The sequence below is a fragment of the Ranitomeya imitator genome, chromosome 7, assembly GCF_032444005.1.
Source record: "Ranitomeya imitator isolate aRanImi1 chromosome 7, aRanImi1.pri, whole genome shotgun sequence".
In the NCBI taxonomy this organism is placed as follows: domain Eukaryota; kingdom Metazoa; phylum Chordata; class Amphibia; order Anura; family Dendrobatidae; genus Ranitomeya; species Ranitomeya imitator.
In genome coordinates, this window is record NC_091288.1 from 45,457,539 (window position 1) to 45,474,355 (window position 16,817).

At 46.0% G+C, this 16,817-nt stretch overlaps 1 protein-coding gene across 1 annotated transcript in view; it reads right to left on the reverse strand.

The window, feature by feature from the left end:
- The window catches only part of CIR1 (corepressor interacting with RBPJ, CIR1), a 42,892-nt gene extending 26,151 nt beyond the window's left edge, over positions 1-16,741 (reverse strand). The window contains exons 1-3 of the mRNA XM_069733171.1: positions 16,503-16,741; positions 6,551-6,645; positions 1,786-1,859 (exon numbers count right to left, since the gene is read on the reverse strand). Of these exons, the coding sequence (XP_069589272.1) occupies positions 1,786-1,859; positions 6,551-6,645; positions 16,503-16,574 (241 nt within the window). The 5' untranslated portion in view covers positions 16,575-16,741. The remainder of the gene's footprint in view (positions 1-1,785; positions 1,860-6,550; positions 6,646-16,502) is intronic.
- Between the last annotated feature and the right edge of the window lie 76 nt (positions 16,742-16,817).

Here is a 16,817-nt window from a genome sequence, read left to right on the forward strand (position 1 = left end):
AACTACAGATAGATCATCTACAGTCATTATAAGTAGCCTAATACACCAAAGGTTAGCAAAAGGGAAGCTACAGAACCCCCACCCCCATATGTAGGTTTTTAACCCCTTTGAGATGTGGACATTTTTCATTTCCTTCACTTTTTGGTAAAACATGACGTTAAGGCTACGTTCCCAAATGGAGATTTTGGTGAGTTTTAGATGCTGCAGAATTTCTGCGCCTATTATTTAAAATTAGGTTACCTGCATTTTTATCACGTGCTTGACGTTGTGGTTTTGTTCACAATTTTGACGTCTCATGCTTTAAATAAAACGGTTTTGTTTTTCAAACATTTTTTTTTGCTTGGACAAAAATTTATTGCTACACTTTGGTGCAGACTACATGCGTTTCTGCAGCGAAAACGCACTAAAAGCACACGTGCGTTTTTTTCCATCTAACGTGAGGCTATGTAGAAAATCCACAGATAAAACTCAGGGTACTCACAAGGGTTAAAGAGAAGCACTATAAATCCCATCCACTTTGCTGGAACTGATAAGATGCTGCACTTTTGAAGAAGAAAAAAAAGCACGCACCAAAACCTCATTGTGGGAACGTAGCCTAAATTTGTTCTATGTATCAGTGTGGTTATGGGAATAGCAAATGTATATATTTTTTTTTTTTTATATTTTACATTTTGGGGTACATACAAGATTCGGATTTCTTTTCAATCCATCAAACCAAAAAATGGATTCTGTAAATTTTTTTTTGCAATTTACCATGTTGGAAAAATGTTATGATGTTTTAATAGTTGGGGAAATTACACATGTGGCAACAACAAATATACCGTAATAGAATATAGATAAAATTTACTTTTTATTCACTAGAGCATAATTAACAAAATAAAAAGAAATAAAAAATGATATATTTTTTGGGTTTTCATAATTACACTTTAATGAATAAAAGGGTCAAATTACATATATTTTACATATTATATTATGTATATTTTTTTTTTTTTTTTTTTTAAATATAACATTTTATTAGTCACCTTAGGGGTCTAACCTGCTTGATCGGAGAACACCTCACCTTTAGTAGGTCTCTGGATGCCATTACAATCCTGAGGTGCCAATAAGGGTGAGCCAATGTTTCCAACTACTTAAATGTTGTGGTCGCGTTTGATGGGCATTTAACAGGCTAAACTGCTGCAACAGGCGCTTGCTCCATTTGCAGCAACTACAGTGGAGTGTCGGCTGTATAACACAGCCAGCGCCTGCTGTGTATCAGTGCACAGAGCAGGACCAGCCCCTGAACTACATGTGCTGCAGGCCAATGATGAATGTCGCCAAAGGCTTAAACATCAGAAGAGTCAGTATATAACCCTCTAGATTGAGGTTTCCCATACTCTATGGTGCTCCTCTCCAGTGAAATGGTCCCGCCATGCGCTGCACTGGAAGGTGAGAAATAGCTGTCCTGTGGGTAATGAATGGAGCAGAAACTTGCATGCTTGACCTTCAAGCAAAGAGAGGGACTCAAGAGCCTCGTTTTGTGGAAAAGTGGGGGTCCCAGCGGTGGGTTCACCAGCAATCAGATGAAACATCCAAGCATATTTTGCGGTGTTCATGGTGGTGTTAGTATGAAGATTCACCCAATGCTACCATCCTTGTGTGCTCACTGGTCCAATATATAATGCGGGTAGCCGTATACTCACCAAACTTTACACTCTTCATTGAATTACGCTAATTATATAATTATAAAAGCAAAGAGTCACAATGTATTGGAATATGATATATGGAATATGATAAGTAGCGCACCTTTCTCAGCTCCTGGAGGGGCTTCATACATAAAATTGAGTCCATTTTTCACCTTTTCATCACCCAGCAGCAATCTGTGAATGCAATGAGGAAACAGAAGGAGAGTCAGTCTATGCCTTCACCTACAGTCTGCACCTGTTTTAGTTCATGAATGTCCTTCCTGCTGACTGATCATTGCCGTCTCTTCACTTCACTTTGTGATGGGACTTAAAGAGTTTAAAACCTTCACAATGTTCCCTTATAAGACCTCTGCTTGCTATGTGGATTATTGCAAGTTCATTCCCTTTGAATTCTGTTGTTGATTGATAAAAATAATTTTTTTTACACTTCTACAGTTTTTATAGATTTTTTACCAACACCTGCCTAAAACTTTTGCACGGTACTGGACTTTAAGGCTGCCGTCACGCTATCAGTATTTGGTCAGTATTTTTCATCAGTATGTGTAAGCCAAAACCAGGAGTGGGTGATAAATACAGAAGTGGTGCATATGTTTCTATTATACTTTTTCTCTGATTGTTCCACTCCTGGTTTTGGCTTACAAATACTGATGTAAAATACTGACCAAATACTGCGAGTGTGATGGCAGCTTAAAACATGCATGCTAAATGGATGCCTCACACTGGTAATCATTATAGGGTGTAGTAAACCAGGTACTGTAAAACTCAACCTGTTTACGGCTCATCCACACCTCAGCCGCACTGTTCACCCGAAACCAGGAGCCATCCAGAGCAGCCCCCCGAAACCGAGAGCCATCCAGAGCAGCCCCCGAAACCGAGAGCCATCCAGAGCAGCCCCCGAAACCAGGAGCCATCCAGAGCAGCCCCCCCGAAACCGAGAGCCATCCAGAGCAGCCCCCCCGAAACCGAGAGCCATCCAGAGCAGCCCCCGAAACCGAGAGCCATCCAGAGCAGCCCCCCCGAAACCGAGAGCCATCCAGAGCAGCCCCCCCCGAAACCAAGAGCCATCCAGAGCAGCCCCCGAAACCGAGAGCCATCCAGAGCAGCCCCCCGAAACCGGGAGCCATCAAGAGCAGCCCCCCCGAAACCGAGAGCCATCCAGAGCAGCCCCCGAAACCGAGAGCCATCCAGAGCAGCCCCCCGAAACCGAGAGCCATCCAGAGCAGCCCCCCCGAAACCGAGAGCCATCCAGAGCAGCCCCCGAAACCGGGAGCCATCAAGAGCAGCCCCCCGAAACCAGGAGCCCCTGCTCCTTTACGGATCAGCATCACTGCATCCTGCCATGGGGATAGCTGCCCCGCTGCAGGGAGATACACATACCACACTCAGCACTAACAATGCATTGTGCCTGTAGGTAAAGCTGTGCACATAGATGCAACCAGTGAGGAAATATCTGGATTATCTTTGTGTAATAAACGGATGTGTCAAACTCTTGCAGCAAGGCAAATTATTCCCATTAGAATAAAAGGTTTCCTAATGCATCTGTGGATTCCTGCACATCACAGATAGGAAAATTCTCATTTATGGTGGTATCACGTTTAGAAAAAAAATAAAAATGAAAAATGGCTCCCTCTGCTCAGGGCGAGGCTGCTGTCACAGTGCGTTCTGCAGCATCCACTCTCTGGAAATGTTGTAGAAGGCTGGCTTATTCCACAGAGGTGTCAGGTACAGTAACAGGATGTTTAATCCTAAGGGACTGAGCACATCTTATATGTAGTGAGGGTGTTCTAATGTATTTATTTGGAGAATATTGAGGAGTGCATCCATGTTAGGGCACCCGTGTACGTGGTGGACGTTCATCCGTGTGCATTCCTGAGTTTGGGCAGTTCTCTGTATAGGACATTGTGGCTGCAACTATAGAAGTGACATTGGGGTTAAAGTCTTGAAGGATAAATATGGTGAAAGCAGACCTGTCCCTTATGGCTGCCCAGGTTTAATGATTTTTTTTTTTATCTGTGCTTACCTAGGGGCTCATTCACACATCAGTTATTTTTCTTGTGCGCAAAAAAAAAAAAGAAAAAAAAAAGAAGACAGTCCAAGTTTAGGCATCAATTAGACATCCATGTTATGTGATTTTCATGGATAGAACATGTATCTACAGTGGGGCAAAAAAGTATTTAGTCAGTCAGCAATAGTGCAAGTTCCACCACTTAAAAAGATGAGAGGCGTCTGTAATTTACATCATAGGTAGACCTCAACTATGGGAGACAAACTGAGAAAAAAAAATCCAGAAAATCACATTGTCTGTTTCTTTTAACAATTTATTTGCATATTATGGTGGAAAATAAGTATTTGGTCAGAAACAATCAATCAAGATTTCTGGCTCTCACAGACCTGTAACTTCTTCTTTAAGAGTCTCCTCTTTCCTCCACTCATTACCTGTAGTAATGGCACCTGTTTAAACTTGTTATCAGTATAAAAAGACACCTGTGCACACCCTCAAACAGTCTGACTCCAAACTCCACTATGGTGAAGACCAAAGAGCTGTCAAAGGACATCAGAAACAAAATTGTAGCCCTGCACTAGGCTGGGAAGACTGAATCTGCAATAGCCAACCAGCTTGGAGTGAAGAAATCAACAGTGGGAGCAATAATTAGAAAATGGAAGGCATACAAGACCACTGATAATCTCCCTCGATCTGGGGCTCCACGCAAAATCCCACCCCGTGGGGTCAGAATGATCACAAGAACGGTGAGCAAAAATCCTAGAACCACGCGGGGGGACCTAGTGAATGAACTGCAGAGAGCTGGGACCAATGTAACAAGGCCTACCATAAGTAACACACTACGCCACCATGGACTCAGATCCTGCAGTGCCAGACATGTCCCACTGCTTAAGCCAGTACATGTCCGGGCCCGTCTGAAATTTGCTAGAGAGCATTTGGATGATCCAGAGGAGTTTTGGGAGAATGTCCTATGGTCTGATGAAACCAAACTGGAACTCTTTGGTAGAAACACAACTTGTCGTGTTTGGAGGAAAAAGAATACTGAGTTGCATCCATCAAACACCATACCTACTGTAAAGCATGGTGGTGGAAACATCATGCTTTGGGGCTGTTTCTCTGCAAAGGGGCCAGGACGACTGATCCGGGTACATGAAAGAATGAATGGGGCCATGTATCGTGAGATTTTGAGTGCAAACCTCCTTCCATCAGCAAGGGCATTGAAGATGAAACGTGGCTGGGTCTTTCAACATGACAATGATCCAAAGCACACCGCCAGGGCAACGAAGGAGTGGCTTCGTAAGAAGCATTTCAAGGTCCTGGAGTGGCCTAGCCAGTCTCCAGATCTTAACCCTATAGAAAACCTTTGGAGGGAGTTGAAAGTCCGTGTTGCCAAGCGAAAAGCCAAAAACATCACTGCTCTAGAGGAGATCTGCATGGAGGAATGGGCCAACATACCAACAACAGTGTGTGGCAACCTTGTGAAGACTTACAGAAAACGTTTGACCTCTGTCATTGCCAACAAAGGATATATTACAAAGTATTGAGATGAAATTTTGTTTCTGACCAAATACTTATTTTCCACCATAATATGCAAATAAAACGTTAAAAAAAACAGACAATGTGATTTTCTGGATTTTTTTTTTCTCAGTTTGTCTCCCATAGTTGAGGTCTACCTATGATGTAAATTACAGACGCCTCTCATCTTTTTAAGAGGTGGAACTTGCACTATTGCTGACTGACTAAATACTTTTTTGCCTCACTGTATTATAGTCCACGGTGCTAATCACGTCTGTTTTTCCCCCCACTATCACAGATGCAAAGGGCCAATATAAGTCTATGGGGCGGCACCATTCGATATTTTTATTGATGTTGAACAAGTCTTGGTGCTTTTGTTCCCCCTGAACAGGAAGGACATGTGACCTATCCCACAGACCATCGTAGGTATCTGTGCTATCTGGGAAAAACACCGATTGTAGTCATACGAGAAACGTAAATTTAAGTGCGGGTTGGGATCATATTCTGACAGTAAAACGTATCCACTCACTAGAGAAACAAATAACATGCTGCTGGTTGTTACAGGGGTATTACAAACATTACAAAAAAAAAAAAAAAAAATTATCAGCCATCCACAGATTACTTCCATCATCATTTCTTTAAAAGTGAATAGAGCCATAGTCACATGTGAAACGTAAATGTATTTAGGAGAAGAAAAAAAACAACCCCACAACATAAACTTAGCAGGGGGTGTAGTCAGATTGTCATATAGAATCGACTGATCGGACTGGTCGCGGCTCTCATAGAAATATACCCAGCAGTCACACTCGGGTCCGGAGAGCCGCGGCCAGTCTGAGCATTGGGGTCCAATCTATATCGCCTTCTGAATGGGTGTTACTCCCACAATGTAAGATACACCGGTTATATAACCTTTCAGAACCATACCAGCCGTATACATTGTATTGTATGTATTAGTGGTGGAGAAATCGGCGTTTAATCCACATACAAATGCAGGAAATGTGAATGTGTTGCATCCTTGGTGTGGCCACAGGCCGGGATGTCCCACTTCATACACGGCTTACATCCAGCACTGGAGCCGATCAGTAGCAGCGTCGATTCTCAGACCCCTGATAGACAGTGGAAAACTCTTAACATACAAGTGTTTTAATAAACCACAGTTGTAAATGTTAAAGATGGCGTATTTACATTCTCATGTTTCCACAATAAGGCCAAGACGATCATCAGGACTATCCTACATCAGCATTTCCACACATTTACAAAAACTTTATAAAAAAAAAAAAAAAAAAAAAAAAGAGAAGAGTTTTTTCGACCAGTCTGCTGGATGGAGGGGACATTTTTTGTATCTCACCGGTTGTTGTAGGACTCTTGTTCTTTTACATATTGTTGCATTAAATCTTCCTGCTTTTTCTTGTCATATGATATTTTCTGCTCGGCCATCCATACCTGGAGATAAATCAGCAACAGAATTTACATTTGCAGAATGGAAAGAAAAAAAAAAAAAAAGTGTTCTTCAGTCTCATAGAAATGCAATAATCAGCGCCTCAGAAATCCATCCACTACTGAAGAGCAGCACGTAATCCTGAATCATGCAGACAGTAACACTGCCGTACTGAGCACCATAGAGCAAGGGCTATGTGCAGGGAGCATTCGGGTCTGCTAACATTTTGGATTTTTGCCACGTTTTGCAGCGAAAAAATGCAGCATTTTACTGTCCCAGCAAAGCGTATGATATTCAAAAACACAGATTTCCCTCTGCGCAGTTCCGTAGACGAACCGATAATGGAGCAGAACCGTTATTACGAGCGCTGGATTGTCGACTATTGTTAGGCTAGTTTCACACTAGCGGTTTGAGGAGCTGCGGAGGGCTGTGGACTTCATGTGAAGCCCCGCCCTCGTCCGCACCTACACAGCTAGCTCCGCCTACTTCAGCATGCGGCCTGCGTACCCATCTTTAACATTAGGTACGCAGGTTGTGCGGCTGTATGAGGATGCTTCCACATGTGTCGTTTTTCCGAATCCTGAGACATCGATGACCAGACAAGGGGGTGTGGGGGGTTTGGAAGCAGCAGTAATGCTGATGGAAACAGTCAGCGATATCACTCATGCGTTGGAATTACAAATAAGTAATATTCACCTTAACATTCCCCTAGTGGACCAGAGACTAGGTGCTATGTGACCGCTGTAGGCAATCACTAGCCACAGCGGTCACATCATAGCTAGAGAATGGTAGCATGGGAGTGGCTGAAGAATAATTACTACCGGTACTTTTGCTATTTTACATCTTTGCAAACAAGGTCCTGACAATCTATTTAAAGGGGGTCTGTTGCCATGACAATGGTCACTAATAGGCATTAGCGGGAGTTAGAGTGCTATACCAGTGCGTGCATCCACAACCCCACCCAATAAGATGGCTGCAAACACAGCACGCCCCGATCCTGTTGCGTCACAGTTAGGGTTGAGCGAAACGGGTCGTTCATTTTCAAAAGTCGCCGACTTTTGGCAAAGTCGGGTTTCATGAAACCCGATCCGACCCCTGTGCGGGGTCGGCCATGCGGTACGCGACTTTCGCGCCAAAGTCGCGTTTCAATGACGCGAAAAGCGCCATTTCTCAGCCAATGAAGGTAAACGCAGAGTGTGGGCAGCGTGATGACATAGGTCCTGGTCCCCACCATCTTAGAGAAGGGCATTGCAGTGATTGGCTTGCTGTCTGCGGCGTCACAGGGGCTATAAAGGGGAGTTCCCGCCGACCGCCATGTTACTGCTGCTGATCTGAGCTTAGGGAGAGGTTGCTGCCGCTTCGTCAGAAGCAGGGATAGCGTTAGGCAGGGTCCATTAACCACCAAACCGCTTGTGCTGTAGCGATTTCCACTGCCCAACACCACCTTCGGTGTGCAGGGACAGTGGAAGCTACATTTTTTTTTTTTCCCCTCAGCGCTGTAGCTCATTGGGCTGCCCTAGAAGGCTCCCTGATAGCTGCATTGCTGTGTGTACGCCGCTGTGCAAACCAACTGCTTTTTTCAAAGCACAAATCCTCTTGTTCCTTCCTTTCTGCACAGCTATCTTTTTGGTTTGTACACACTTTTTATTTAATTTGTGCATCAGTCCACTCCTTATTGCTGCCTGCCATACCTGGCTGAGATTACTGCAGGGAGATAGTAATTGAAGGACACTCCGTTTTTTTTTTTTTTTTGTGGGAGATTAAGATTGACATGTCTGCTAGAGTGCCATCCCTGTGTGTGCCATCTCTCACTCAGTGGGCCATAGAAAGCCTATTTATTTTTTTGCTTGATTTTGGTTCTAAAATCTACCTGAAAAAATCACTACATCAATCAGTGGGAGAAAAATATTGGCCTCAGGGCTTGTGTGCCACTCCTGACTCCTGTGTGCATCATCACTCACTCAGTGGGCCATAGAAAGCCCATTTTTTTTTTTTTTTTTTTTTGCTTTATTTGGGTTCTAAATTCTACCTGAAAAAATCAATAAATCAATCAGTGGGAGATTAATATTGGCCTTTGGGCTTGTGTGCCAGTCCTAAGCGTGCCATCTCTCTCTCTCAGATAGTGGGCCATAGAAAGCCTATTTATTTTTATTTTTTTATATTGGGTTTATAAATTTTCCCTGGAAAAAAAAAAAAAAGTGGGAGATTAATATTGGCCTCTGGGCTTGTGTGCCAGTCCTGAGCGTGCCATCTCTCTCACAAATAGTGGGCCATAGAAAGCCTATTTATTTATTTTTTTTTGGTTTTATAAATTCTCCCTTAAAAAAAAAAAAGGGAGATTAATATTGGCCTTTGGGCTTGTGTGCCAGTCCTAAGCGTGCCATCTCTCTCTGTCTCTCAGATAGTGGGCCGTAGAATGCCTATTTATTATTTTTTTTATTGGGTTTATAAATTTTCCCTGGAACAAAAAAAAAAAAAAGTGGGAGATAAATATTGGCCTCTGGGCTTGTGTGCCACTCCTGACTCCTGTGTGCGTCATCTCTCACTCAGTGGGCCATAGAAAGCCTTTTTTTTGTTTTGTTTTCTAAATTCTCCCTGAAAAAATCATTTTATTTTATTTGGTTTCTAAATTCTTCCTGAAAAAATCATTTTATTCTATTTTTTTTTTCCTAAAGTCTCCCTGAAAAAAAACAAAAAAATCAAATCAGTGGGAGATTAATATTTACATTTGTGCTTCAGTGACAGTCCAGAGTGTGTAACATTGTGCCTGATTTTCGCTGTGGTCTCACCAACCTGTAAAGGGGTAGCTAAATCATACTGAAGTTATAGCTCACCGTGTAATTTGTGTGACAGCAACAAATACCGTTAGTTTGTTTACGTTTTTAAAACAATGAGGAAGTCTGGTGGAAGAGGTCGTGGCCGGGGGCGTTCATTGTCAGCTGGTAATGAGGGTAGTGGTAGTGGTGGAGCATCAGGTGGTCGTGGGAAAAAAAATATTGCACCTAAGTCTGGAGCTGTGGAGCCAGGTTCGTCGTCTGGCTACACAAGGCCTCGAACGCTCCCTTTTCTGGGAGTAGGAAAACCGCTTTTAAAGCCGGAGCAGCAAGAGCAAGTTTTGGCTTATCTTGCTGACTCAGCCTCTAGCTCTTTTGCCTCCTCTCGTGAAACTGGTAAATGTCAAAGCAGCGCGTCGTTAGTGGATGTTCACGGTCAGGGACAAGTCGCTTCCTTGTCCTCTTCAGCAAAAACAACAACAGAGAAGAATGCAGCAGGCGACAACGGGTTACTCCATGGAGCTCTTTACACATACCGTCCCTGGCTTAGAAAGTGAAGCAGTTAACAGTCCATGCCCATTACAAGTTGAATCTGACATGGAGTGCACTGATGCACAGCCACAGCCAGACTACTATGCTGGTCCTTTGACTCAGACCACAACATTGCCCTCGCAGGGTGCTGATCAAGAATCAGACCCTGATGAGACTATGTTGCCCCATCACGAACGCTATACCACCGACCGACACGGTGACACAGACGAAGTTGCACACGAGCTACAAGAAGAGGTAATAGATGACCCAGTTCTTGACCCCGATTGGCAGCCATTGGGGGAACAGGGTGCAGGCGGCAGCAGTTCTGAAGCGGAGGAGGAGGGGCCGCAGTAGGCATCAACATCGCAACAGGTTCCATCTGCCGGGCCCGTATCTTGCCCAAAACGCGTGGCAAAGCTAAAACCTGTTGGAGGACAGCGTGGCCATCCGGTTAAAGCTCAGTCTGCAATGCCTGAAAAGGTATCCGATGCTAGAAAGAGTGCAGTCTGGCATTTTTTTAAACAACATCCAATTGATCAGCGCAAAGTCATCTGTCAAAAATGTTCAACTACCTTAAGCAGAGGACAGAATCTGAAAAGTCTCAATACAAGTTGCATGCATAGACATTTAACCACCATGCATTTGCAAGCCTGGACTAACTACCAAACGTCCCTTAAGGTTGTAGCACCCTCGGCCAATGAAGCTAGTCAGCAACGCAACATCCCTTCCGGCAGTGTAGGGCCACCATTTTCCGCACCACCTGCAGTATCTGTGCAGGTTTCTTTGCTAGGCCAAAGCCGTCAGGGTCAGGGAATCACCAGTTTCGTAGTAGGAAACACTGCATCTAGGGCACCGGTGGCAACAATACCATCTCCCACCGTCTCTCAGTCTGCCATGTCCACCGGCACCCACGCTAGTTCCACGATCTCCAGCTCTCCAGTCCAGCTCACGCTACATGAGAATATGGTTAGAAAAAGGAAGTACTTAGCCTCGCATCCGCGTACACAGGGTTTGAACGCACACATAGCTAGACTAATCTCGTTAGAGATGATGCCCTACCGGTTAGTTGAAAGCGAAGCTTTCAAAGCCCTGATGGACTACGCTGTACCACGCTACGAGCTACCCAGTCGACACTTTTTTTCCAGAAAAGCCATCCCAGCCCTCCACCAGCATGTTAAAGAGCGCATCGTCCATGCACTCAGGCAATCTGTGAGCACAAAGGTGCACCTGACAACAGATGCATGGACCAGTAGGCATGGCCAGGGACGTTACGTGTCCATCACGGCATACTGGGTAAATGTGGTGGATGCAGGGTCCACAGGGGACAGCAAGTTTGGGACAGTTCTGCCTAGCCCACGGTCTAGGAAACAATTGGCTGTAGCCGTTCGCACCCCCTCCTCCTCCTCTTCGTCCTCCTGCAGAAGCGAGAGCTCGTCCACAGACCGCAGTCGCACAACCACTCCATCCGCAGCTGCCACTGTTGCACACCAGGTCTCCCATTATGGGGCAGCTACTGGCAAACGTCAGCAGGCTGTATTGGCTATGAAGTGTTTGGGCGACAACAGACACACCGCGGAAGTTCTGTCCGAGTTCTTGCAGAAAGAAACGCAGTCGTGGCTGGGCACTGTAGATCTTGAGGCAGGCAAGGTAGTGAGTGATAACGGAAGGAATTTCATGGCTGCCATCTCCCTTTCCCAACTGAAACACATTCCTTGCCTGGCTCACACCTTAAACCTGGTGGTGCAGTGCTTCCTGAAAAGTTATCCGGGGTTATCCGACCTGCTCCTCAAAGTGCGTGGACTTTGCTCACATATCCGCCGTTCGCCCGTACACTCCAGCCGTATGCAGACCTATCAGCGTTCTTTGAACCTTCCCCAGCATCGCCTAATCATAGACGTTGCAACAAGGTGGAACTCAACACTGCACATGCTTCAGAGACTGTGTGAACAGAGGCGGGCTGTTATGTTTTTGTGGGAGGATACACATACACGGGCAGGCAGTAGGATGGCAGACATGGAGTTGTCAGATGTGCAGTGGTCGAAGATTCAAGACATGTGTCAAGTCCTTCAGTGTTTTGAGGAATGTACACGGCTGGTTAGTGCAGACAACGCCATAATAAGCATGAGCATCCCCCTAATGCGTCTGCTGATGCAAAGTTTGACGCACATAAAGGATCAGGCGTCTGCAGCTGAGGAAGAGGAAAGCCTTGATGACAGTCAGCCATTGTCTGGCCAGGGCAGTGTACAGGACGAGGTAGCGGGCGAAGAGGAGGAGGAGGACGAGGAGGATGATGGGGATGATTATATTTTTAATGAGGAAGCTTTTCCGGGGCCACTGGAAATTGGTGGCGCGGCAAGGCCGGGTTCTGGTTTTTTGAGGGACACAAGTGACGTGGATTTGCCTGAAACTGCCCCTTAACCAAGCACAACCGCAGATTTGAGAACTGGAACTTTGGCCCACATGGCGGATTATGCCTTACGTATCCTCAAAAGGGACACACGCATAACTAAAATGATGAATGATGACGATTACTGGTTGGCCTGCCTCCTTGATCCTCGCTATAAAGGCAAATTGCAAAATATAATGCCACATGAGAACTTGGAACTAATATTAGCAACCAAACAATCAACTCTTGTTGACCGTTTGCTTCTGGCATTCCCTGCACACAGCGCCCGTGATCGTTCTCACACGAGCTGCAGGGGCCAGCAGACCAGAGGAGTTAGAGGGGCAGAAATCAGAAGTGGCGTTGGCCAGAGGGGTTTTCTGACCAGGTTGTGGAGTGATTTTGCTATGACCGCAGACAGGACAGGTACTGCAGCATCAATTCAAAGTGACAGGAGACAACATTTGTCCAGTATGGTTACAAACTATTTTTCATCCCTTATCGATGTTCTCCCTCAACCGTCATTCCCATTTGATTACTGGGCATCAAAAGTAGACACCTGGCCAGAATTGGCAGAATATGCATTGCAGGAGCTTGCTTGCCCGGCAGCTAGTGTCCTATCAGAAAGAGTATTCAGTGCTGCAGGTTCAATACTAACAGAAAAAAGGACTCGTCTGGCTACCCAAAATGTAGATGATCTAACCTTCATTAAAATGAACCACAACTGGATTTCGAAATCTTTTGCCCCACCTTGCCCGGCTGACACCTAGCTTTCCTATGAAAAGGTCTTGCCTGTGGACTATTCTGAATGCCTTTTCCAATCTCGTAATTTTCTGCACCTGATTGTCCAGCATACGACATGTTTACACCTCACTAAATGGCCAAACTCCCCACACGGGGCCGTGGTATCGACACTTGGCGACAGCACCCGTGAGAGTGCAGTTTGTCTGAAGAGGTGGGTGAGCCCGCTTTTGGTCGACGGCACTGCCACTGGGTCCCTCCTAGTACAATAAAGTGTCTCTGGCGGTGGTGGTGCGCACCCAACGTCAGACACACCGTTGTAATATGAGGGGCCCTGGGCCTGTACCGCCGGCCACAAGACAGTTTCCCCCCACCCCAGCTCAAACAGTGCTCTACCACTTGCAAAATTATCTCACAGCTCCACCAATGTTTAGTCTATGCGCTGACATCCTTCAATGCCTGCCACTGACAATACCATTGTATTGACATTTTTGTTATGTTAGGCCTTCGATGCCTGTCTGCGGTCACTCCTTCCACTAGGCCTCCACTGACCACACACCACTGCTGCCCGTGTACCCCTGGAACCAATTTAAAATTGCCTATAGCCATGTGTTATTATTTTAGGCCTTCGATGCCTGTCTGCGGTCACTCCTTCCACTAGGCCTCCACTGACCACACCACTGCTGCCCGTGTACCCCTGGAACCAATTTAAAATTGCCTACAGCCATGTGTTATTATTTTAGGCCTTCGATGCCTGTCTGCGGTCACTCCTTCCACTAGGCCTCCACTGACCACACCACTGCTGCCCGTGTACCCCTGTAACCAATTTAAAATTGCCTACAGCCATGTGTTATTATTTTAGGCCTTCGATGCCTGTCTGCGGTCACTCCTTCCACTAGGCCTCCACTGACCAGACCAATGCTGGCCGTGTACCCCTGGAACCAACATCAGAAAATATAAAAATAAGTATTTTGCTTATAAAAAAGAAAATACTGGTGAGATATCAAATGCAGACATTTTAACATTAAAAACAAACACACAACAAAAATCTGGTACAGTACTAAAAATGGCCACCAGCTACAATAACTTTCTCCTGCAAGTAGTTAACTGAAAGGTTTTTTCAATTTTAAACACAGATATGGCATCCACCGAGTGTTGTCCTGTCGCGTCTTCTTTATATTATTGCCAAGAAGATGCAAAACAATGAAAATAATAAAATCATTATTTACCAAAAAAATAGAGTAAGTCAAAACCACATTGCAAATAAACATTCATTACAAATAAAGAAGCAGGGCGCGTCCGAGGGTGAGTATATACCTAATAAGAATATAGTCACACTCGGACGCGCCCTGCTTCTTTCCGACAGCCTTCCTTCCTAAGAATCAGCCCTTCCGTGGTGTAGAGAGATGGTTTGTTACACTCCAAGGTGTTCCCCAGGTTTCCTCTCCATTGCTTCGATCTTCCGGCTCTCGTTTAGTAGTTGTTGGAAACTACGCTGCATTAGGCCTACAAATTGGGTATGGGGTGTAGAGAGATGGTGTGTTCCACTCCAAGGTTTTCCCCAGGTTTCCTCGCCAATGCTTCGATGATCATGCTCTCGTTTAGTAGTTGTTGGAAACTACGCTGCATTAGGCCTACAAATTGGGTATGGGGTGTAGAGAGATGGGGTGTTCCACTGTAGAGAGATGGTGTGTTCCACTCCAAGGTGTTCCCCAGGTTTCCTCGCCAATGCTTCGATCATCATGCTCTCGTTTATTAGTTGTTGGAAACTACGCTGCATTAGGCCTACAAATTGGGTATGGGGTGTAGAGAGATGGTGTGTTCCACTCCAAGGTTTTCCCCAGGTTTCCTCGCCAATGCTTCGATGATCATGCTCTCGTTTAGTAGTTGTTGGAAACTACGCTGCATTAGGCCTACAAATTGGGTATGGGGTGTAGAGAGATGGTGTGTTCCACTCCAAGGTGTTCTCCAGGTTGCCTTTCCTGAACTTCTATCTTCAGGCTCTCATTAAATTGTGGTTAAACGGAACAACTGCATTTGGCGTACTAGTTGGTTTGGGGCCTACTATCGGTGTCTGCCGCTCCTTGCTGTTCTCCTGGTTTCCTGTCCTGAAATTCCGTTTTCAGGCGCTCGTTAAGTAGTTGTTAATGTTAGACTGCATTTGGCCTACTAGTTGGGTTGGGGCCTACTATCGGTGTCTGCCACTCCTTGCTGTTCTCCTCCACTGAACAAAGCTGTGCCGCCTGTTTACTACTGTTGCCAATTTTGAACTGCATTTCGACTACTTACTGATTTGGGCCTACTCTCTGTGTCAGCCTCTCATTCCAGTTGTCCTCCACTGCAATGCCCCCTGATTAGTCCTGTGTTACCAATTTTGAACTGCATTTAGCCCACTTTATTCTTTGGGCCTATATCTGTGTTTCCTCCTCATCCTGCCCATTGCCAAGCCAGTGATAGATGAGTCTGCTGGTACATTGACCCATAACGCAACATTTCCCGTGCACGCTACACTGCAAGATTGTGACCCTGCTGAAAGTCAGGTCCCCCTTCCCGCATACCATACCACCTTACACGGGGACAAACAGGAAGGTGCAGATGAAAGTGCAGGTTCCTTCATCAGGTGGGGGGAGGAATACTAGTTGGCGACGTCACTGGCACAGGGCCTCTCATGGTACGCAAAAGTGTTGCTGCCGGTGGGAGGCGCCCCCGCCGTGCAAACACACCGCTGTACTTTGAGGGGCCCTGTGCCAGTGCCAATGCCAACGAGTGGGCCCCCCCTGCTTGCTCAGGATCACAGCACTTGCAAAGTTGAAATACTTACCTCTCCCTGCTCCACTGCCGTGACGTGGTCCAGATTTCCTGGGCCCACTAATTGCTTGAACCAGCCCTACCCACCACAACTTTAGCCAAATGACCCCCAATTTCAAATGCCTTCCAATTATTATAAGGTAAATTACGCTTGACAAGCTTCATTAAGAAGAATGGATGGTTTTGACATTAAAATGGGCACTCTAGGTGTTTTCCTGGCCCCCACTCACTACCGACTATGCTGCCCCATTGACTTGCATTGGGTTTCGTGTTTCGGTCGATCCCGACTTTACGTCATAATCGGGCGATTTCACTCGACCCGACTTTTGAGATAGTCGGGTTTCGCGAAACCCGGCTCGACTCTAAAAAGGTCAAAGTCGCTCAACTCTAGTCACAGTCTGTGACTACTAGGAGACCTGGAGGTAAAGAGTCACATGATCATTTCTGAGCTGCTGATTGGGTAGAAGGGGTCATGTGACGCTACCACACCAGGAGATGCTATATGTCCCTCCCGTGATAAATAATGCAGCAATTCGCCACATCCCCGGCCCGGACTCCTCGCCGGGAGCCCCGAACACCGCTCCCCGGCCCGCACTCCTTACCGGGAGCCCCGGACACCGCTCACCTTCTTTATGTTGGACTTGGAGGCAGGATGGAAATCCTTCTTACACATGAAGTTGGCAAACGACTTCCCCATGGTCACTGAGCGTCCCCGGAGGAGGCCCGGTCCTCGTAACACACAGGTATAAGGCTACGGACGGCGTCTCCACGTCCCGCGGCCACCAGCATCAACCGAACAGAAACTCCTCCTCCTTCAGGGTAGGAGTGAGATTCTGGACTGCGGAAGGACCTTTGATGACGTCATGACCACGTGATCACCTAGTGGGAGGAGTCAAGCTCCGGAATGCAGTCTTTAGTGGTTGCTACCGCGTAACAGACG